Here is a 24072-nt window from a genome sequence, read left to right as displayed (position 1 = left end):
AGATTTCTAGGGTATTACCTTAACAACTCTTATCTAGAGTGTAGAAAGTGGGTCAACTTTTTAAATGTTCATTTAGTATCTTCTCAAATAATGAGTACTAAAAATGTTTCCACTTGAGTGATTTAAGTCATTGTTGTACTTTCTTAAGCCCTGAATAAAACTGATGATAAAACATTACTATACATATGGAGTAATTAAAACTTAAAAAAAAACACCAGAAATCCTCAGTTCATATAATTTATTGCAGTTAGCACACAGTTTAAAAATTCACCAACACACCAATAGTACAAAACTAAACAGCATTATAAGTTATTCCCCCCTCAGGAAAATAAAACACACTATGATTGTCAAAGCTAGATGTCAGTCTAAGTTTTAGAACAAAGGAAGAATGTGAAACTAATAAAAGGAAAAAGCAATCATTCACAATGACCACAAAATGAAAATTCAAAAGAAAGTCCGTTTTCTCACAGACATTGATTGTCTTTTCTAAATTAATAAAAATTATTTTAACATAAACTGTATTTAAAAAAAAAAAACTAGAACTCTTCAAGTAACTAAAGATAATGCTCCAAGGCCATTTTCACAGCTTTTTTTGTTTGTTTGTTTGTTTGCTTTAAATGCCATTACAGCCAAATTAACACACATTTGACCAAATATTTCCAAAACAGTCCAGCAACACACAATGGAGTTTTCCATTCAGTATCTTAAGCACAAAAATAGGCTATGTTTACAGTAGTTAAGGCGATCAAATTTTAAACAAAAGCAATTAAAAAAAAAAAAGGGAAAAACAGCAAACGTTTTCCATGCTACTCCCATAGACCTTATTTGTAAGTGCAAGACAGGAAAACAAACACTGTGCAAAATGCTTTTGCCCTGTGTGCTGGTCATTAAAACCACACATTGGGCTGCAGCCTCTGCTGCAGAGATACACATAGTCTACTAACCCCCTTCCCTTCCCCATGTCAATCAAGGCAGTCCAGTCCTTTCAGCCTGGGGCTTTTTTCAGTCCATAGAATCTTTTCAGGAATTGAGGGGGGGGGGGAGTAGGGGGAAGGGTAAAGGAAAAGAAAAAGGGAGCAAAAAAAAATTTTTTTTCTTAAAGAATGACCTATTGTCAATTTGTGCAGTAGTTATTCTAAAAATGCTCAACTGGGTAAATGTGTACAGTTAAACTTTGAGCTGGCATGGGTTTTGTGCAATTAGAAGTTTGTTAGAAATGCACACTGCACATGCAAATCTTTAAGCCGTTTGTAAACATTTCTATTTTTCTTGTTATGTAGCAAAGTTATCAATTTGCAGCTTAAGTTTTTATTCAGCTTAACAGTTTCAACTTAAGGACAGTGGGAAAGTCAATTTAAATTAGATAAAAATAAAAACAGTGCATTTATGTTCTTCATAACACCAGTTTTTTTCCAAGTGGTGTTATTTCTCTAAGGAAATTAAATAATTTTTAAACTCACTCGTTAAAGTTATACAATGCAAACAAAGACAAAAAAATATTGAAACTCATGCATTTCTGTAGCGTTAATATTTACTTTTCAAGACTCAACTAAGAGCATCAACACAACCTGTCAAGTTCTTTGACACCCCCCCCAGCCCATGTAATCAATTACAGTATACAATAACAGTAATTCACATTTTCAACACACAGTTCAACACTGCTGAAGCTGCAATATCCTTTTTCATCCCAAGCAAACCTTCACAAAGACAGGGTCCCAGTGATCCCAGTGTACTTTCAGAATTTCTGTCATTGGGAACCGTCAGAAAACCAGAAGTTGCCACAGAAAGTTTTTAGTCAACTGCTTGTTTAAAAATAGATAATCCAGCATTTCAGAAATTTTCCATTTGGGTCTAAAAGCATTCAGGTTTCCAACAGCCAGCAAAGATTCATGCAATTTGAAACATATAAAGAGGCTAAGAAAACTGGAGGGAATTTCTACTTTCAGTAAAAAAAACATGGAAGGGGGAAAAAAAATCAAAAGACAATGCACTGTTGACAGAATTAAGCTATATGAAAGCATTTTGTGATAGGACGATTTGTTTCAAAGGTTCTTATTGGCGTACTTCCCCTACCCCCTCAAAAGAAAAGCACCTCTCTATTCTCTGACTTGCTCTAAAGTTTCTTTTATCAGAATGCTAAATTAGTGAGATTCTCATGCTATTCTAAAGTGCAAAAACAAGTTAATATCCCCAACTTTTTAGTTCCAGGAAACAAGACTGCTTTTAGACCGTACCACAACTATATAGAGATCTATTTATATATATGTATAGATATATTATTTATATTTATATATATATAAAATTATTTCCAAAGTTCTTGAGAGCTATCTTCTAAGGTCCAGTCTCTGACAGTGGGCAAGCTCAGGGCTTCACTTTTGACAGACAAGGAGTTCACCAACTCACAGTGGAACTTGCGGATGTGTCTGTACAGGTCTCCGGACTGCGTGAACCTGCGCTCGCACCACTTGCAGGCATGTGGCTTCTCCCGGGTGTGCACCACAGCATGGCGGCTCAGGTTGTGCGAGTACTGGAAGCTCTTGCCGCACTGGGTGCATGTGTAGGGCTTCTCGCCCGAGTGAGTCCTCTCGTGGCGCTTCAGGGTGTACATGCAGGAGAAAGTCTTCCCACACAGTGAGCAGGTGGGGACATTGACATCAGCGGCAGGCTTGCTGCGAAGGCCGTCTTGCTCTCGGAAGTGTGTGCTGAGGTGGATCTGCAGGATGTGCGGGCTGGGGAAGACCTTGTTGCACAGGGGGCACATGAAGATCTGGCCAGCCGGGCTCAGGATGTTGGAGACATAAGGCAGCAGGCTGCTCTCCATGCCCCCTTCCACCTGGACCCGCTCATTCTCCGGGGTCATCATCTCATCATCGCTGGCTTTGTCCTCTCGCTCCAGCTCCCTCAAGACCGAGTCCTCCCTCAGAGGAGCCAGATGGGCTGGCTCATACTGTACCCTGTTATTAGTGCTCACACTTTCTTTCACAGTGCTATGTTCCATGTCATAGTCATTAGTGCCAACATCACTCTCATCACAGGAGGCCTCTTTCTCCACCTTCACCTGCACCAGGTTGCTTCTCAGCACGTCCTGTGAAGAGAAATAAGAGCTGTTCAGATTTTCAACTCCTGAAAGGCTGGACTTGACAGACAGGTCCAGCACACAGTCAACATCTGCTGAATCCCTCACGGAGGTGACAGACCTCTGGGACAAAGACTCTGTTGAGCTGCAGGGACTGGCTACTGTTTTTCCAGCTGCTGTGGCGTGTGGCTCAGCCTCTCCGCCAGCCTGGGGGATGCCTGCTGAGTCTGAGGGCAATCGCATCCACATGTTCCCAGGCTCAGCAGCCAAGTCCCTTTTGCTGGGCAGGATGCTCAATTTTTCATCTTCTCCTTCATCTTCATCACTAGGCAGATCGCCTGCCATGTGGCTGCTGCCATCAGAGAGACTCTCGACTTTGTCTGAACAACTTGAAGCATCTTCTTCCTTTTTGGTGCTGTCTGCCTCTGTGGTGGCTTTCTCTTTCAGCTTCTTTTTGCAGACTTTGACAATGTCATACATGTGGAGATAACTGGCAGCTGCGAGCACGTCTTCAATGGGCAAGTCTTTGAACTGGAGTTTCCCTTCATACATGAATTCAAGCAGGAGAGCGAAAGCTGGGGCTGTAACAATGTCGCTGTTCAGATGAACAATGTCTCTTTTGTCCAGCTGGTCCTTGTAAAAGAGGTGGAAATACATGCTGCATGAAGCCAGTACAGCTCGGTGCGCTCGGAACTGGGCATCTCCCACCAGAACAGTGCAGTCACAAAGAAAACCCTGATGTCTCTGCTCACTCAGACACTGCAGCAAATGTCTACTATGGTCTGGAAACTCCATACTGTCTTCATAACCTGGAAAGAAAGAAACGCCTTATGAGAGCCTGGTCAGAAACAACTTTGCAACCCACGAGTCCCAGATTTAAAAACAAAACAACAACAACAAAAAGCACAAACAAAACTCATCAGCTTGGGACACAGAGGTATATGCCCCTGAATTTCAATCAGGCTTATGACTCAAGGACTACCAAATGATTAACACACACAAAACTTAAGTGTGAGAAGAAAAAAAAAAAAATGCACACTTTTCCACCTTCCTTGAACTTTAGTCAAGTTTTAAAAGCTTGAATTTCCACACAGTCTCTCACTGAGAATAAGAATTAGGTCTCATTCAGAGGGATTTAATTAACTCTACTCATGAAATTATGTCCTACAAAGCCAACAAAACAGCCTTAATTTCAAAGGGAACATCTCCTATAACGAACAAAGAGAAACCCTAAACACATTCTGTAAGATTCCGGAAACTTGTGCAACTATCCTTTTTATTTTTATTACTTTTGATATTTGACTGCACTTAGAAAGCACAATTTGAACACACACATGTGGCTGAACTGAGAAAAAAATGGAATCGCATAATTAGTCCAGAAATTAGCAAACAACTTAGTTTTAAAGTCAGAGTGTTACAACAACAAATGCCCTGTGTACAAAAACAGATGTTAATGCCTCAAGATTTGCAGGTAGAGCACACATGTACGAGATCAGGAAGAACTACACCAACAGATGGAAAAGATCATCTTTACTATGAACAAATCCAAATATCTTTTAAATGAATTGAGGGGGAAAAAAAGGTTCTATTTCTTCGCAAAAATCTGTACATCTAGAACACTGAGAACCAGGAAGGTTTTTTTTCTTTTCAGCTCTGAAAATTCTCATCTCAACTTTGATCTGTTGCAAAGAAAGAATGAATTTCATATTTAAATGAATTCAAACTTTCGAATCAAAGCAAACTACATTCAAATAAAACTCAGAAGCATCCCAAACAGCTTTACAGGTCCAATAATGGCCCCAAAACCTCACTAAAAAAAGATAATTTTTTGGTGGCTGCCTTAACCTCAGACAACAGAAAGTACTTTGTTTCAACATAACTTGATATAATTTGGTTTCCCACTAGGTTCATCTATTCTTTTAAGTATGTATTGCTGCCCTTGTTTTCTGATGAGTGAAGATGAAGGCAAGAGAGAGGACAGGCGATGATTTACAAAGGGTCAAATCCACCTCCTCAAAATTAAAGAAATCCCAACTTCCCCTTTCCTATCTATGAGCAGAAGCAAGGCTCCACACCATCCAACTCAAGAGAGGGCATTCTGGGAATGACACAGATTCATTTAATATTCATAAATTACCTCCCTGCTCCTTCTACACTTTGCCCAACATGGACTAAAACTTTCATCCTAAGACCAAATAACATCTTGCAAGATGCCACTGCGAGAATAAACGAAGATTTACAATACAATCACTTTAAGTGCCCCACAGCTAACATCAATCCTAATCCTTGAGAGGGCTAAAAATAAAGATTGGAGGGCAGCTCACAAGGTAGCCGTGATCAAATTAGGAGGCTGAGAGGACAGAGAGGGACGAAGAAGGAAGCTTATAAACATCTGATCCAGCTGACTGTGGCCATATGGCAGCTGCTGCCCAGATAAAGAGATTAAGAATAGAGGAGTGCGATTACAGCTGTCTGGCCAATTCAAGCAGCTCAAATCTACAAGTTCTAAATTAGTCACTAACACAAAAACTCCTGCAAATAATTATTGTTATGCTGAAATAAAAGATCTCTTAAATATATATTTGAAAGAGAAATGAGAAAACCAGTCAAACTATTCTCCTGGGGACAAAAGTTTTTTTTTTTTTCCTTTTCCCTTTCCCCTTCTTAAAAAGCCTTCGGTTTCAAAAGCACTACAGCTGTATGTTTCAGTAGTGCTGCTGAATGTTTTGAAGAATAAAGTTTCACAGTGGAATTAATTACACAACAATCTAGCTTCTTAACTAGAATAATCTTCTCATATAAGTTTGAATACTGGATTCCAGACAGTTTACTATTTCTTCCCCCAAAGCAAAGGAATCTACATAGCAGAGAACAACAGAAAAGCATTTTAATCCAACGTGATCTCAAAAAGCAATATCGCAAAGACTTTCTTAACATTTCAGAACTTGAAGTATTTTGTGTATTAAATAATATTCACTGGCTCAAGCAAATGGGATAAAAATTAAAAACTAAGCAAGCCCAAGACGTTCAACTCCAATATGATGTTCATTTAATACTCAATTTCATAGATTAGTTCTAAACTGGGTTAGAAAAGTAATGTGGTTTTTTTTTTTTTAATTAAATAAACAAAACACCAAAACAGAAATATGCTCAATCTAATCTCTTGCTACTCCTACCTTTAGGACACATAAACCTGATTAAGTCCTTTCCTCTGAGTCTTGCTGGCTCCAGGTCTGTTACATCGGTGGAAAAAAAGCAGACTAAGAGAGACAGATGCAAAGTGGAGATGATGTTAGAGAGGAATGAGATACCTTCTCCACCACAGATCCGCACACACTAACTCCCTGTCTGTGTGTTAGAATAAAAGGCTGAGGGATGGCAGGCTGTCAGCTGCTCTGACATCATGTTCAGATGGAAATGCTACCTCCAGCTGTGCTCCTTTTAATGCCATATGCTACTCCTCTACACTCCTGCCACCAGCTTTTTCTTAGGAGAACTTTTCTCTTCTGTTAGTATAAACAAAATACTTCAAAGTCTCCCTTTTTTTTCCCCCCAAACTTTCTAACAGAAGAAATTGAAAAAACTCAGCATATGGAGTTCTACTGTATTTATGGAATAGCAACACTTCTGTCTTAAGTTGGTGGACTGGTTTACATACTGACAGCACACTCAAGCCACCACCACCGTGCTATTCAGGAAATCCAGATTCACTTTTATTCCACTCCAACAGGGAGTTTTCAAAAGTAGCTGAGGGAGATTTTTTACAATCACCCATTTGACATCTCCAGTCCCATTTTAACATTATCACCACACTTTTTTTTTTCTTCCTTTTTTTCTTTCCCTGTAGAGGTAATGGTACAGACAGGCTTCAGAATACTGGAGAGCTGTTGAGAACTATCACTGTACCCTGTCTTACCATCTTCCTTCACTCTGTACTGGAAGTTATCTACAACTAACTACCTTCTCGGAGAAAATTTCTCACACTACCAGTTCATGCAAATATCAATTCTCAGTATCAACAAGCAGAAGCTACACTTTCTGAAATCCTGGAAAGTACTTCAATTCAATGAAACGAATTAATAAAACTGCTATCACCTGCTAGTCACTTAAAAATGAATGCCGCACCTGCCTCTCTGATCTGACTGATAAAAAAAAAAAAAAAAACAACTTTGTCTTCCCCTTGATCTGTGTCCCATAACAATCATTTATTCTTTTTTTTTTTCCGGGGGGGGCACTCTGTAAAGTTCATCATCACAGAAAAACCAATGTGAAAGGGGGAGGTGTAGCAAACTTTGGGAACTTTTTTAGACTTTGTGGGTTTCCCCCCCCCTCTAATGGCTGATGAAACTGTAACTTAACCCGAGCTGGGCTGCCAGTGCCCTGCGAGGTACTGCGACATCTGTGAAAGTCAAACACATCTTTACCAGCTCCTGGGGAGGAAAAGGGGCCGAGGCACTGGAGGCCGAGCTTCAACAAGGGCCGAGCAGCAGCCCAGAGTCCTCACACAGCCGCAGCAAGGAGTTAAAGAGTAACAAAAGACAATGTCTCTCATCCTGTTCTTTTCGCGTTCCCAAAGTCACAAACCTAACTTTCTTGAACTTTTTTCCGATGAATGACATAATTATGGATGCCTGGTGCAGGAGACACTCTTTGGAAATAAATTCCTTCTTAGTCACACAACCTATTCTCCACAAAGGCTTGCCCCATTCCAATATATCCGACATTAATCACCCCATTTACCCAGTGGGGTGGGGAGGGGGTGTGAGTGACAGTTTAATGAGTCCCAAGCACCGCAACGGGCCAGCGACTTCCACCCCACAAATCAACCCCCTTCAAGTCTTGCTACCGCGGGGTCCAGAGAGGTTTTGTGAGGTTGGGGTTTTTGTGTTTCAAAGAGGGGAGGGTGGGGTTCCCAGGTTGCCAGTGGGGAGGAGGAAGAAATGCAAATCTTTGCGTAGTTTGCTGGGCTTAAAACACCCGGGAAAAAGGGAAGGTGAAACCACAGGGAGGGAAGGAGGGTGGAGGGCGTAGAGCCGGTGCAGCAGGAAAACACCTTAAACAACAGACGAGAAAACAGACCCGGGTCACAGCAACAACAAAAGAAAAGTCGTAAGAAGCAGCAGCCGGGGGGAGGAGGGTGGTTGCTACCGCTGCCCGGACGCCGCGGCGCGCAAGCCCCCGGGGCCTCCCGGCAACCGCACCAGCCCGGGGCCCCTCCCCCGGCCCAGCCCGGCCCCCGACCCCTCCCCCGGGCGCCCCTGCAGCTGCACCGGTCTCCGGAGCCGCGGCCGTCCCGGGCGCCACTGCAGCTGCAGCGGCTCCCGAGCCCCCTCCCCCAGCCCGCCGCCCTCAGCACCCGGGAGGCGCCGCCGCAGCTGCACCGGCCCGGAGCCCGCCCCGCGCCGCAGCTGCACCGGACGGGGGGGGGGGGCGCGGCGCAGAGCCGACCCGCCCGCAGCCCGCCGCCCGCCGACCCCGCAGCTGCAGGGCCCCGTCCCCGCGCCCGGGCCTCCCGCAGCTGCGCCGCCCCCCGCCGCCCCAACAGCTCCAACCACACAAACTAACTCCACTCGCGGGGGCGCCCCAGCCGGCCCGCCCTCCGCCCGCACTGCCCCGCCGGCCCGGCCGCTCGGCGGGCGCCCCCTGCTCAGCTGGGGCCGGGGCGCGGAGGGGGCGCCGGGTCAGGGGCCCGGGGACCGGCGCCGGGACTCACACGGAGCGGCCCTAAGTCACCGCGTCCCCGCCGCCGCCGCGTCCTCCGCCTCCTCCTCCTCCTCCTCCTCCCGGCCGCCGCCGCCGCCGGACTTGGTGGGCTTCCTCCTCCGCTGGCCCCCCCTCCCTCCCGGCCCCCCCACCCCCCAATCCCGGCTCCGTCGCCCGCTCCCCCTGCCCCCTCCCTCCCACCCACCCCCGCTGACAGCCGGAGGAGCGCGGCGGAGTGAAGAGGGCCCCACTCTCAACGGCTCCCCATGGCAGCAGCCCAGCGGCGGCCGCAGCCTGCCAGACACAGCGAGGGAGCGAGCGAGGGAGCGAGCGCGGAGCCGCCGGGCCGGGGTGGGGGGGGGCGGGGGCGGGGGGGGGCGGGCGGGGGGGAGGGGAGGGGGCGGGAGGACGCACCACGCACGCACGCGGCGGCGCCGGCCAGATGTTACCCCCCCCTTCGGCCCGCCCCTTTTCGCCCCCTGCCCCCCTCCCTCCCGGCGTTGGGCTCCAGCGATTGACCGAAAGCGGCTGGACAGGCGCTGCCCGCCCGCCCCCAGCCCGCAGCCCCTGCCAATAGGAAAGCGACTTTTCTGGAGGGCGGAGGGAGTGGCGGGTAATCGTCGGACTGACAGAGGGGCTCAGCCAATGGGAGAGGCCGACCGGAGCTGCCGCTGGCGCGTGCCAATCACAAACAGAAACTGTTGGAGGGGCGGGGCCCTGGCGGGCGGGGGCCGGTAGCAAAGCGGCGCGGGGCGGAGTCCTCGGGCGCAGAGTCGCTGGTGGCAGCGGCGCCCCTCTGGGTGACTTGGCCGTGAGAAAGTGAAAGGAGCCCGCAGGCGGCGGCGACAGCTGCGCTGGGAGGGGCTTGTTTCCTAGCAGGGAGGCCTCACGCGCTTGGTGGGTGCGGAGCTCCTTTTCCATGCGCACCGTGACAACGATAAACACACTTTTAAACGAAGCGGGGCTTGGCGGCTCTGAGTTAGGCAGGTAGCCTGGGAAGCAGGGCACCCGGGGACACAGAGGACTCGAGCCCGGCCCTCGGTGGTTGCGGGTGACGTCGCCCTGGTCCCGGCCTGCCCGAGCGCTGCGGACCGGGACCGGAGCAGGTTCTGGCTCCGTCCCACGGAGTCGCGCCTCCAGGTGCACGTCGGGGCGCTGCGGGGGAGGCGCGGCGTCTGGGCGTCGGCCCCGCGCGTCGCCAGCTTCCTCACCCGCAGCGCCGAGCGCCCGCAGTCCCCGCGGAGACCTCGGGTCACGTGGGCACTTACACATTTCCCAGGTGAACAAGTTTTGGAGAATTGCAGTTAGATTACTGCTTGTAGGAGCTTTAGCCTGATTCCTTAATTGGCACATATCAAACCACAAGTGTAGAGGACCGAGGGAAGACTGCCGATAAACTGCTGTTCCTGTGTGTTGCGATCAAAGTGTGTTAGTCACCGCCTCCTCGGCCTCGCAGAAGTGTGAGAACTAACACCCTTGCAGAAACTGAAAAACCCTACAAGGGAAAGATGGATTTTAGGCGGGTGTGTGTGTGTGTGTGTTTGACTAACAAAGGAAAAAACAAAACATAACAGCGGTTTGAGGAACTAGTCGCAGCATGGAGAGTCAGTGCACCAGTAATTGTCCAATGAAATGTGTTTATTCATTGCTAACTGAACCGGGACTGGCAAGCCTGTTGCTAACCAACTTGCCAGGAGACCTTTCAACTGGGCAGAATGTGCTTTCACTTTGTTCCAGGTCGAGTGGGTAAAATAAATTGGAAGTACTGTGTGGGCAAATCAGACATGTTGAATTACTAATGAAGTAGAAACCAGGAGCTCACAATTTCTGGGAGTGAAATTTCTATTGGAATGTCTCGCTGGTAACACAGTGATGTTCTCTAGTCTTACCCCAGCCTTTTCATAACTCTCAGGATTGATCCCTGAGGTTAATGGTTTTATGACACCTAGGATTTTCCATGCAGTAGATTGTTGTATTTCAACTTTTGATGAATTCTGGAGTCTCTCTAAACGGTAGGAGGCCCCATTTCAGCCTGATCTGTTTCAAGTTAAGGAAAGTGAGAAAAGCTCGTGGTGCATAAAAATACATTTTTAAGAAATGCGAAATGGAGTATATACTTCAGCAATTTCAGGGGGTAAAGAAAAATATACTTTCTCAAAGTTCGTTTCTAGCTAATGAAAGCTTAAAAGTGAGTAGGGAGGACCTCAGTATATCTCCAGATTAGTAGAGAAGAGTTTTTGATACAGTTGTGACGCTAAATGATAAATTAATGAGGAAATTAGAACATTCAGGTTTCACAAAAAGCTTAGGAATCCAGTGCTTAGGTACGCAGAACATAGTCACAGCTCTAAGAAGACTTTCCAGAGTGATCCCAAAATAAAATAACAGCCCAGACCCCTACCAGGAAGTCATTCATGTTTCAAAAGTTGTGAGCATTTCTTAGTTCTAATAATTACCAATAGAATTTGGGAACTGAATAATGTAACCAGGAATAAGCAAGTAAATGTGTAAAGAATCAACTATGTTATTCCCCAATTATCTAAAGGCTTTATAAATTTATAAAAGTACACAGAATTTTCAGACTTTGAATCAATATAAACATTTCTGGAATATCCATGTTCCAGGAAGATATTTGATGAGATAAGACACTGGTTCTCCCCTCCCTTGGGTTTAAATTTAGGAAAGAAATGATATAAATGTATAAAATCTGAAACAACAGAGAATCTAAATAATAGTATTAAGAGGATATAAATAAAAGATCTGATTTTAATATTCAGTTACTATATCCGTCTTATCACTGGCTCTGGTATGATTTTATTTTATCCTTTAGTTTTTTGCAAAAATTATTTTGCCCCACTGACTTTATTTAAAATGTTTTATAAACTTTATGTCCAGATTATACTTTAATCATCTTTGGAAAGACCTTAGCATACAAAATGTAAATAAATAAATCACTATTGCTATCAGAGGTGTCATAATACAAAATAGTTACTATTTTTACCTGTCATTCACTGGAACTTTAGAAGGTAGTAGGTCAACTTCAAACAGTCTCCCACCCCAACCCCTCCACCCCCAATAATTTCCTCAAAATAGGGACAGTTACCCGGGACATAAAATATTTAGTAAATCACCGTGATATAAAATTACTTGACATAGTTTTAGATTCAATCACTCTTTGTTTCCCTTTTCCACTATGAAAAAACAAAGTATGATCTCTAAATTGTTTTAAATATATACCATCATTTCCCTCCAGAGAAATCTTAGTCCACAGTTTCTGGGAGTCCTGAAACGAAAAGGTATACAAGCCAATCAAGCCTTTATGATTAGATTTCTTTTCAGAGAACAAATCTTACAGTTTAATACATACATTTAATACATCTTTTCTTTACTAAGAGCAGCAGTATAAAATGTTGATGGAATTAATAAACTATAACTTGAACTACTCTGCAGAATAAATGATTTTAAAATGTGAACCTCAGATCAAGTCTCTGAAAGGAGAGCAATGCAGCAGTTCATGTTGAAAAAAGTCACCTACAAAACTGATCTCTGAATATTGACTTTGTGTAAACTGATAATTATGACTGAATTTTTCTTCAGTAATTAGAGAAGCAAACACTAATAATAATAGACCAGATGTTTCAAAATGTAACATTACCAATATTACAGCTGTATAAAACAATATGAGAAGAGGTGAGCCTGGTTTAGATAAAAACAATTCACTAATGTGAAATTTTTGTTGACATTTCTGTTAAGTCCATTCACTTTAAACTCATAGCATCCATGAAAATCCACTAACTTATTTAGAGTCTTTCTCTTCTGACTATTTCAAATCAACAAATTGAAATGGCCTAAAATCAGGAGGAGGCACAAAAATATAGTTGAGACAACAGTGGAAAAAGCAGCACGTCCTAAATGAACAAACTGGATCACGTAGCACGATAATGAAATGCATGGGAAACATTTCATGAAGAATATATATTTTTAATTGCTTTTTCCCCTTTTGTTGCCCGTGTTGTTTTTTTATTGTTGTTGTAGTTATTGTTATTGTTGTTATTGATGTCGTAGTTGTTGGATAAAACAGAGAGAAATGGAGAGAGGAGGGAAAGACAGAGGGAGAAGGACACCTGCAGACCTGCTTCACCGCCTGTGAAGTGACCCCCCCTGCAGGTGGGGAGCCTGAGGCTCAAACCAGGATCCTTACAACTATCCTTATGGCCGTCCTTGCGCTTTGTGCCACGTGCACTTAACCTGCTGTGCTACCGCCTGACACCCTTTGTAGAATATCTTTAAAAACTATATACCTGTGTAATTCTACAAAACAAGATATATAAGGAATCATTCAGCAGTGGGTTATCAATGCTAAAATACTTTAATCTACTTCTTAAATTCCTGAATTAAGATATGGCACAGACAAGAGATAATTCATCCCAAAGACAGAAATAATGTAAAATCGTGAGGAAAGGTTCTTGGCAGATTTACACAGGGCACTAGAGGAAGGGTACACCTCCTATAAAGAAAAACCAGCTTACACAAGTCACTCAGACTGTTGACTGTTAGTAAGTTAAGGGTAGAAAGGAACAAAAGATAGTCTTCCTAGAACGGTTTTTCCTGTGTAGCCAGTTTTCAGTTGCTTACTGTAAATCATTGCTTTTACAATGCCATCATAAATTCAGAGACAACATAATGGCTGTAGGAGGCTGTTAATTCACACTTGATTGAGACCAAGACTGGACACTTTGGGGAATTTAGAAAGCAAATCCATAGCTCATTCCTCTTTCTCATTTTTTTCTCTGCATATGGAGGGGGGGGATTTACATGCAATGACACTTTTCACAGCTAACTTTGTGCTATAAAATACGTTCATTATTCTCTTTGTTTGTGATTCCAGATAACTTGAACCACAGGTTGACTTTCTTCTTTGCTGTACAACACTCCTTCCTGCCATCCACTGATAGGAATTTTATTAGTTTAAAACAATTTAAATACAACCCTAGCCAAAATAAAGTTGTACAGACAAGTCTATCATCTGTGAAACTCACTCATTCTATAATCCAGATGTTAGGAATCATCTATTGGTTTAAAAGTTGCATTGATTGGGGTAATTAAAAAATGCTCAAGTGTATGGTGACTAGTGGAAATTGGTTTTCTGGTGGTCACACTAATGCAATATATACAGATGTTGAATTATAAACTACATCTGCAATACACATAAGGTTATAAATCAGTGTTATTCAGTTTAAAAATATATAAGATGCTTTCACTTCATTTGTGGAATTTTTAATAAGATTTATAAAAATAATCTAAAACATGACTTTTCCAGATGAGAACATTCTGTTAAGGATTTACTTTGAACTTATGATGTTCATATCAAATTATTTTAATAATGCTGTTAAGGAGTGTCAATTCTTCTAAAATTCTGTACAATGTAGAGGAAATAGAGGCAATTTGTCTTATTCAAAATGAACGAATTGCATTTTTAAATATTTAAATGTTAAAAATTTTATTCCAAAAAAAATTTATTCTATTCAGTTGCTTAAATTGGGGGTTGTAGAAATTTGGAGCACACATAAACTTAAAAAAGGTAAAGAGGGGAGTGGGGGGGGTAGTGCCGCGGGTTAAGCGCACTTGGCGCAAAGTGCAAGAACCGGCATAAGGATCCTGGTTCTAGCCCCCGGCTCCCACCTGCAGAGGAGTCACTTCACAGGCAGTGAAGCAGGTTTGCGGATGTCTATCTTTCTCTCTCCCTCTCTGTTTTCCCTTCCTCTCTCCATTTCTCTCTGTCCTATCCAACAATGAAGACAGACAACAATAATAACTACAACAATAAAAAAAAAGGTAAAGAGAACAAGGGAGTTTACTAATAGGTGTTAACACTGAGCACCTAGTGTGTGTCAAGGATTATGCAGCCAACTTCAATCTGCATTCCAACACAGGGAGAGCTTTCTCCCTTCTTTTATGCTTGCTCCACTCTCAAATGCATCACTTCTTGAACTTGAAACAGACAGGAAAATAACAAATCCAAAAATTATTTACTGATAAAATACATTAGAGAAATATAGAATTGCATTCTCATGATTCCTGTTAAATTTCCACCTGGTGCTAGGTGCCAGCAACATATGAAATTGTATCACATAAACACATCCTAATATTGAGGACTTCGTTATGTAGAAATGTCATTGTGGACAAAGATGTCAGTGTTTCGTTTTCCTTTCAGCAACTAATAAATGTATACCAGTTCTAACTATTGCAGTAATAAAAAATTGTGTCAATAAAAAAATCATAATTTCTATAAATTTAATGCAAAAGTCTTGATACATACAAGATTCAAACTATTTCTGGGAATAAGAGCAGACAGAAGGTTAAATCTCACTCCAGAATTTACTTCGCCCTTAGTGATAACATGCAACTCCAGAAGTTATTTCCTTTACAAAGAACTAGCATTTATGCTTAAGACTAAAATGATTATTTTTAAAGTACCCATTTTACAATGCAAATGTACATCTAAATTAAACTCAGTAAAAATAAGCATTTACACTGAAGCTACAGTAAGGACTTCATGGGAGACAATAGGAAGAGTTGGTCTTGAATACAAACTTAGAAGAGTGCAGATGTCAAATACCTTCTAGGTGCCTTAAAGCTTTTTAGGTTGCCAGTCTGTGCTTTGATGTAGTGACATGTGTTCATTGAACCCATTGCTTTGAAGCTGTTGTGTAAAACTGAGGTTGTTCTGCAAGGTTGTAACAAGTCTAAAAAATAAAGCCAATCAATTGGCCTATAGGTCCTATCTATATATGCCCTATACTTGGAATACGGGCCAGATGTAAGGACATGGGTTTGCTAAGACAGAACAGCAACAAAATTGTGTATGCACAACAGAACATTTTCCACAGGGAAAAATGGCACCAGGAGAACAACAATAAAAGGAACAGTAACTTCACATGGCAGAGGTAGAAGTATAAAGAAAAGCGGGAGGATTTGATAGCATAGGGGATCCTTGAAGGGGAATGGAGAGATCCCAACGGGAATTGGTGGAAGACTGACCCTGCTGCTGAAGATGGTGTTGCAGATGGAGCTGATGGAGGCGGTGGCAGCTGTAAGGTAAATAAAAGAGATGCCATTAGGCCTTTCTGGGCTCTGTTGATCCTATTGTACTTTTTTTTTTTTTTTTTTTTTTTGGCCAAGCCATATTTTTGAGGGACAAGGAATACCTGGAGAGTACTGCCCAGAAAATGGAAGTGGTGGCAGATGTTACCCATTGTCCTTAAATAATGCTTTACAAGATAGTCCCAAAGTAAATAGAACTAGCATATACTTGGTATTTAAGTCTCCTCCAGACATTAAATTGCCACAGCCAGGGCAATGCTGACTGTGTACTTGTGTGCCTGTGCCTAAGTCATGAGTTTGGCTGGTTTTTCTGATGAAATGTCCTTAATAGAAATTACATTATCCTATAGAGGCAGTGCATCATAGCACATTCATTACATTGTCTGAAGGTTGACTTTTTAGAGAAACTATGAGGATGTATTGGCATTTCATTGCAGATTATGAACTATTAACCTAAACAATTACATTTCAGAAATTCATTCATTCAATAGTCACATAAAAGTACCTTCAACTTCCAATAAAAGCATCTGACCTTGATTAGAACAGGATGCATGAATTAGACTAGGGGAAAAAAAAAATAGGAGTGGGGCAGGAAGATAGTTTAAATGATTATGCAAAATACTTTTATGCCTGAGGCTCAGGAAGTCCTAAGTTCACCACTCCCCCACCATTCCCCATTCCAAAACCTTAAACCTGAGCTAAGCAATATTGAGAAGAAGGGAGGTCAGAGGAAGGAAGGGAGGGAAGAAGAGAAAGAAAGGGCAAGGAAACAAGATTGAGTTACTTAAAATGAGCCAGGAAAATTCTCATGATCTAAGATAATGACTCTTTGTAGACTTTTTTTTTTTTTTTTTTTTTTTTACATATAAGCTGCCTCCAGATGACATTTCTATGAAATCAACGGTTTTACCCTTGGGACTTAGAATAGTGCTAGGCATATAAGCATTCTAGAAAGATGTCTTTCTAGAATAAGGAAGGAAGGAAGGAAGGAAGGAAGGAAGGAAGGAAGGAAGGAAGGAAGGAAGGAAGGAAGGGAGGAAGAGGGAGGGGGAAAGGGAGGGAGTAAAGGACACATAGAAATAGCCTATACCTTTGCATTTTCCCAAAGACTGGAGAGAATGGCAGTTCTTTGCCTCTTTGACTATCTGCTTCAAAGTCAGGGGAAAAACTAAGAAGTGGAGTTTATTCTGTCAACTGCCAACAAAATGTTGTCTTTTTGCCCTGATAGGGCACACACTGATCCTGAACAGGAGACTTTGCTCCTGGAAGAGTCATCTCTTTAGCATCTATAAAAAGCATGTCATCTTTGAAGCACTTTAGAAATAGATTAGTCCTCATAACATCCCATATAGACATAAAATGTATTGTTACTTTTTTTTTTTTTAAGTTGGAGGAGCAGAATGGTTGAGTGGTTTAGCCAAGGCCCCAAGTTAAGATTGGCGAGTTACAGAGCAAGTTAGTCATCAATCCACTAAGTCATTCTTCAGCTATTCAGGTCACTCTGAAACTAAAAGAAACCACTCCATTGATTTTTAAAGGTGTGTGTGTGTGTGTGTGTGTGTGTGTGTGTGTGTGTGTGTGTGTGTGTATGTGTGTGCGTGTGCATTAAATAGAGAATCAGAGAGTAGCTCAGTGTCATATGTGATGCCAGGAATCAAACTCAGAACTTTATGCTTACAAGTCAACTGGTCTAGCCACTACAGAACCTCCCAGGCTGTTCATTGCTTTTAAAATCTGCTATGCTATGGGGGGAAAAAAGGTGCAATCTATTCAGTCTTTATTCTTAAGGAGAGGGTCCATGATCTCAATGGAACCACATGTACAAGCTAAAAATATAATGAAAGGAATTATTCCTGACTTTTCAAGTGGAGCTTCGACTATGTCATTGGTAGATATAAATGAAGATGCCTCTAAGCAGGGGAGAGATGTTTTCTCTTCTGGGGATCCTGTTAAGGCTGTGAGTTCCTAATAACAGTATATCTGCTGCAGTGGAATCTATAAAACTGTATATATAGGGGTATCCTGTGACTATGAGAGATAAAAGATTATATTTTCATTTGCATGGTTTGCTGGGTTTTATTTGGCAGATACAATAATACAGGCTATGCAGAGCCCATAAAACAAAGTGAGAACAGCAGCTCATTTGGTGGCAGAATGTAATGGTTATGGCTAAAGGGCTTACATAATTCATCTCAAACCCTTATGCCTATATTCATTGTTGCTTAAATGAAAGTCAAAGTAGCAGCCATAAGGAGGGTTCTGGTCAGAAATCTGATGGAGATCCTTCTTGCACAGCTTCTGAGACTATCAAGCTGCAACACTGAACATCAGCTGCAGAAATACCTAGGCATAACCGTGTCGCGTCACCTTGCTTGCGCACTGTCAGTGCTTCATTTCTCCCATCCTGCCTTTCTTATCATGGTCCTTGTGCTTCGCCACATACGCTTAACCCGCTGCACTATCGCCTGACTCCCACCATCCTGCCTTTCTAAACAACTCTACAGCTCCCGCAGAACTGAGTGTTAGTGAAAAGAGAGGCCCTGTTCAGGATCCTAAATTGGCATTTTTACTTAGACTCAAAGCAACTGTAAACAACGATTAAGAGACAAAATTTAGGGTAAGGAGATAGCATAATGATCAAGTAAAAGCATTTCCATGCCTGAGGCTCCAAGGACCAAGGTTCAACCTCTAGCACCACTATAAACTAGAGCTGAACAGTGCTCTGGAAAATAAAAAAATAAAAAGATACGATTTAGAATTCAGATGAGGTGTAATATAAGATAACACTTTGAGGAAGGTTGGGAAGTGGTAATAAAAAGTAAGAGGGGCAGTTAGAGGGGGATTGAAGCTATGACATTGGCCCAAACCATTTCACATAAGTATAGTGTCTTTTAAAAATATTATTATTATTATGTTTCTAGAAGAATATTTTAAATAATTTTATTCTGGGTCTCAATTGTGAATATGTAGGATGACATTTTGCTGTTTTGAGGGGGTGGACGTTTTGTTTTTTTTTTAATAATCAGATCTGAATTTTGCTATAAAGTTTGCTAAGGAAATCTGTACTATATTATCAAATGTATATCTAGATAAGGCTGAAAATATGAGTGAGTCATTCTTACAGAGATTTAATGAAAATGGAACTTTCTGGCTTCAAAGATGTGTGAACTAACGTTTTTAAATTTTCACCAGATCGCATGGAGTTAATACATATACTATCAATACATAAGTATGAATTTTGTAATGTTGATTAAAATTGCATACTACTTAACAGAAACCTTTCATGTGCCTGGGCTATGATAATACTTATAGTTAAGACAGCTTTGAAAATGAAAGATTAAATTAGCTCTTAATCACTTTTTAAATGACCAACATACTTTCTCCATGTAAGTTAATTAGATATGAATAAAAACACATGGACTAACTTTTGCTCACCATGAGCAAGATGGTTTTTTTTTTTTTACTAGACTATCCCTTTTTATTTGAGAAATCCTTTATTGTGTTTAGGCAAATCAATATGGATATTAGAGCAATTACTTTTGGCTTTGCAAATTTGAAATCTTTATGTCATTTTGGTTGTCACGATATAAATACATCAATGAATTTGGAAGGAAAACACAAATGTATTTTTAAGTTATTTTAAACTACTGCTAGCTGCAAGTAAATAATTCATTTCCTAAGTAATGAGATAATTGACAGACTTCATCTTGCTTTAGTTGCAAGTTTCCAACTGTGTGTGTGTAAGCATAGTTTTAATTGCATATCCCTCAAATTTAATAAGAAGCAACAACAAACCCACCCACCCCAATCAAAGAACATCAAAAAATGTAGACAATAAACATTGTCATTTGAAACAAAAATGGTCTTCTCATAAATGTTCCATAGCCTTTGTCATTTACCTTTGTATTTACCTTTGTCAGAAAGATGTTTAGTTGATAATCCACATCCATTTTTCAACCAACTGATTTTTCATGGCCTTCCAATGATTGCAAGAAAATCTGTTAAGTAATAAAGGAAAAGGTGGTAGGCTAACACTGATTAAAAGAATTCCAAAGTTATAAAAGTGGGAGAAAAAGATGGAGGTAGGAGCAGAAAGGAGAATGGAGAGAACTGACTAAAACTTAACAAAGTTTTAGGAATGAAATAAGTTTTCAGTTAGTTCATTGCCTCCATTAATATTTTTTTTGTAATTTGTAAGTTATATGCCCTAATATTGTACATATATATGTATATATCCTTCACTAAACAAGCAGCTAACAGCTAACACATAGTACTTTGTAAACATGAATATTCAAGTTCTAACAATTTTATAGTTTTAGGGGCTGTGGTACCGTTTAGCATTGCCAGTCCACAAAGAGACATATGTGCACTTTTGAAGAGACGTAAGAAAACAGCAAGAATAAAAATGTTTTTCAAAGACATTCGAGCATGACGAAACACTTTCTGAACAAACAGCCTGTTATCAAGGGACATAACTATTAGTCGGTCAAGTCCTAAATTGTTGAACAGACTGATTTCTGTTCCTCCCACCCCATGCCATGTTTCCTCAAACTTCACCTTATCACTAATGCTTTTTACTTAAGTTGTTTTACATAGGCGTGCATCAAAGCATATGATCATGATTACATTTTAGTATTGCAATTTCCAATAGTCCTTATTCTCACTCAAAATTACAATACAGAGGACTATAGCCAATGCTATGCAGATGGCCCAATAGATAATAAAGACTCAGTTCATGAATAATATCCACCCAGAAAGAGGACAAAAGCAACAGGAAAAAAGAGCCCAAATTGAACAAAATGTGCATGCTATATTTAAAAAAAACCCGCACGCGATTATTGTCAGAGAACATTAAGGATGCCCTGTAGTTTTAATGATATGCCAGTGGCACCAATTTGATGTGACTGTTTGCTCTTATAGTCAATAAAAAAAGTCATAACTGCCATCAAATTTAAATTTAATTTATTTTCCACACAGCTCTTTCTGTTTTCCTTGAATTTTTTTTCTTTTATAACATTAACACTTTTTTTGTTAAAAAATGTGTGAAAGATTAATTTGTAGAATGAGGGGAGCTGTGGGTGCACAGCACAGGACAGATGGCGTGGGTGGGACATGACAGTTTTCATCTGTGGCATCATTTTGTTTTTGCTGTTGCAAGTGAGCAAAATAAAGCTACTGCTAACACAAGCCTTTCTTTAGGGGCCCCTGTGTAAGGTGTGTTTTTTCCCCCTCCCTGTGGACACCCCCTGTTTGGGGAAGCAGCCACCCTCCATCACCTGTAGAGCCAATCTATCACAAGTATCATTAGTCAGCCCAAGAGCTCTTTAATTTTAAAAGTGCATTTGTAAAGGTTTCCACCCAACCTTCTCATGAAACAATGTGCTCTTTCTTTGGTAAACTGGCTATTCTGAAATGAATTAATGATTTCTCCTCTCTCGGATTCTATAGTGTAAACTGCAATACATACAAGGATAGAGACAAAAGGGAATTTTTTTTTTTTAAGGAGGTGATTTTGTTGTTCATTGCAGTCAACAATTTTGCTCACCATCAAGGGGAAGGAGACATAGTACATGTTTGTTTCCAAAGGTTTGATTTTGGTCTTGGGACAGCCGAGATTTACACATAAGTATTGTAGGAGTTCACCATTGTAAAGGTTCTGATTGAAGACTAAAGCAATTACCACAGAAAATCACTGTCATATGGCATGCACAGACATTCTGAGAAAAAGTAAAATTTTGAGAAGGAGGGAAAGGGGAATTCAGGACAGCATGTGGGAGGGAAGATGCAAGTGCTTTTTTGTGCACAAAAGATCCATTAACAATATCTTTATCAGTTTCATTCTTCCTCATTAACTGAACCAACTTGCAGTCCCCAGAACATGTGAACATGATGGTAAACAAATTAGTAGGCAGCAGGGGGAGGTGTACATAAAAATGGTTGGCAGTTAATGCCTGACAAGACAAGATCTGCCTGAGGTAAAAGCTCCACAGAACCTTTGCCTCCAAAATAGTGCCTCTGTCAGGGAGGCAAGAGGGTCCATAGGAAGGATGTTATCAGTCAGATTTGATCAAGGAATTCCTCTATAATCATGTGAACCTTGAGATGGCCTTGTTTAGTGGATAGGGTATTCCATGTTGTAATCATTTGATATTATTTTTTCAAATAAGACTGCAAGTTTTTCCTGACAGGGATTATTCCACAGAGAACAGTGCTCCATAATGCATTCCGTTGACATACCAGCACTGTAGGGGTGCTAGGTTTAGGAGGGACTGACCCCCTGCCCCCATGGAAGCCATAGAACAGAGCTGTGAAAAGTATGGACTCTGAAGGCAGACCATTTGCTCCCGTCAGTAGACTGTTTCTAGCTGTGGAATTGTAGTCATGTTTTACATAGCTTCTCTAAACCTTGGTTCCCAACTCTATAAGAAGGCAGATGACAATAATGGCATGAACATTTATGATAGAACTATTAAAGAGATAATTCGTAAAGCATTCAGTGTGTCTGGCTGTAATCAGTCTCAGTTTCCTAGGAGTAACTTTTTGGGCTTTTTCCAACACCTGAAGCCCCAGAACACTCCAAATCCTAAATATTTGGGATGGAACATTTTTTCCCCTTTGTTTCATTAGGAGCATCAGGGACAAATTCAGCTTTGGATGGACATAAATGGGCGTGGTATAAATGAGAAAGATGCAATTTCAAAACAATTTAGATAACATCACAGAAGTCATAGAAAATAGCAAAGTCAGATATATGTTTCATATGTCCATAAAACCAAGGACACCAAAGGGAAGCATGTGGAGTAAAGGTGTCTGCCACACATTTAATTTGAAGTAAGTTATCAATTTGATATCTGTTTGTCCTGCCAGAGTTTCTCCATGATTCAACATAGTAGTAGGTATCATAGAAATGGAGTACAAAGATTCTCCCTGTTCACTTGAACATATACACAGACATACTGAGACTTAGAATAGAGAATATCTAACCATAAATCAACATTGTGGTCATAATTCTAACCCTAGTGAAATTGAAATAATTGCAGAGCCTGTTACTTATACTTGTAGGTGTGGGTAATTATTTCTAAGGATCTACTTTTAAGATTCATTTATTCACTAATGAGAGAGAGACAGATGAGAGAGAGAGAACCAGAGTATTCCTCTGGCGGGGAACTGAACTTATGCTTGAGAATCCAATGCTTTATCTACTATACCACCTCCTAGGCTGCCATTTCTATGCATCTTCATACACAAAATGCAAAGTCTCTCTATTTTTCCTTTCTTTATTGTCTACTGCAGTTATATTTGTGCCTAAAACACTAGAGAATAGCTAATTCACTGAGTCTAGAGAAATTCTGATGTACTGAGACTAGGGTGGAAATGGTTAGCTATAAGAATTACACATTTTTAGGGGCTGGGTGGTGGTGCACCTGGTTGAGCGCACATGTTACAGTGCGCAAGGACCCAGGTTCTAGCCCCTGGTCCACACCTGCAGGGGGAAAGCTTCAGGAGTGGTGAAGCAGTGCTATAGGTGTCTCTCTGTCTCTCTCCTTCTCTATCCCCCCCTCATTTTCTGGCTGTCTCTATCCAATAAATAAATAAAGATAATTAAAATTTTTTAAAGAATCACACATTTTAAATAAACAAAATATTTGTATGCATGTACATACATATGTCTAAAATTTGCACTTTAGGTGTGATTTTTTTTTTCCACAGTAAGAAGATAATACTTACCAAAATAAAGGCTTCTGGAAATCTACCCCAATAGCTGTTCTCTTTTATTAATTTTTTTAAATATTTATTTTATTTATTTATTCCCTTTTGTTGCCCTTGTTGTTTTATTGTTGTAGTTATTATTGTTGTTGTCGTTGTTGGATAGGACAGATAGAAATGGAGAGAGGAGGGGAAGACAGAGAGGAGGAGAGAAAGATAGACACCTGCAGACCTGCTTCACCACCTGTGAAGCGACTCCCCTGCAGGTGGGGAGCCGGGGTTCGAACCGGGATCCTTATGCCGGTCCTTGTGCTTTGCGCCACCTGTGCTTAACCCGCTGCGCTACAGCCCGACTCCCCAGCTGTTCTCTTTTATTATAAAACTCTCAACTTAATTTTAGAGATTTACTTATTTATGTATGAGATGTGAAGGGGGAGAACCAGAGCATCACTCTCACATATGTGCTGCTAGGGATCAAACCC

General features: G+C 41.3%; 1 protein-coding gene across 7 annotated transcripts; it reads right to left on the bottom strand.

Moving 5' to 3' along the window:
* Window positions 1-223: 223 nt before the first annotated feature.
* On the bottom strand, window positions 224-8938 carry ZBTB18 (zinc finger and BTB domain containing 18). Of its 7 annotated transcripts, XM_060192070.1 has the most exons (4): window positions 7436-8142; window positions 6253-6336; window positions 3198-3885; window positions 2646-3085 (listed from the first exon to the last, which is right to left on the bottom strand). In XM_060192070.1, the coding sequence occupies exons 1-4, from the start codon at window positions 7473-7475 to the stop codon at window positions 3076-3078; spliced, it is 822 nt and encodes a 273-aa protein (XP_060048053.1). In that variant the 5' UTR covers window positions 7476-8142; the 3' UTR covers window positions 2646-3075. The 7 variants fall into 7 exon arrangements, with proteins under 7 accessions (XP_060048050.1, XP_060048048.1, XP_060048054.1 ...); XM_060192067.1 differs by having other exon boundaries at window positions 224-3885; window positions 7501-8142; XM_060192065.1 differs by having other exon boundaries at window positions 224-3885; window positions 7436-7454.
* Between the last annotated feature and the right edge of the window lie 15134 nt (window positions 8939-24072).

Source organism: Erinaceus europaeus, chromosome 6 (assembly GCF_950295315.1).
Source record: "Erinaceus europaeus chromosome 6, mEriEur2.1, whole genome shotgun sequence".
Lineage (NCBI taxonomy): Eukaryota > Metazoa > Chordata > Mammalia > Eulipotyphla > Erinaceidae > Erinaceus > Erinaceus europaeus.
The sequence above is the reverse complement of the archived record's forward strand: the minus strand, read 5'-3'. Positions and strand labels throughout refer to the sequence as shown.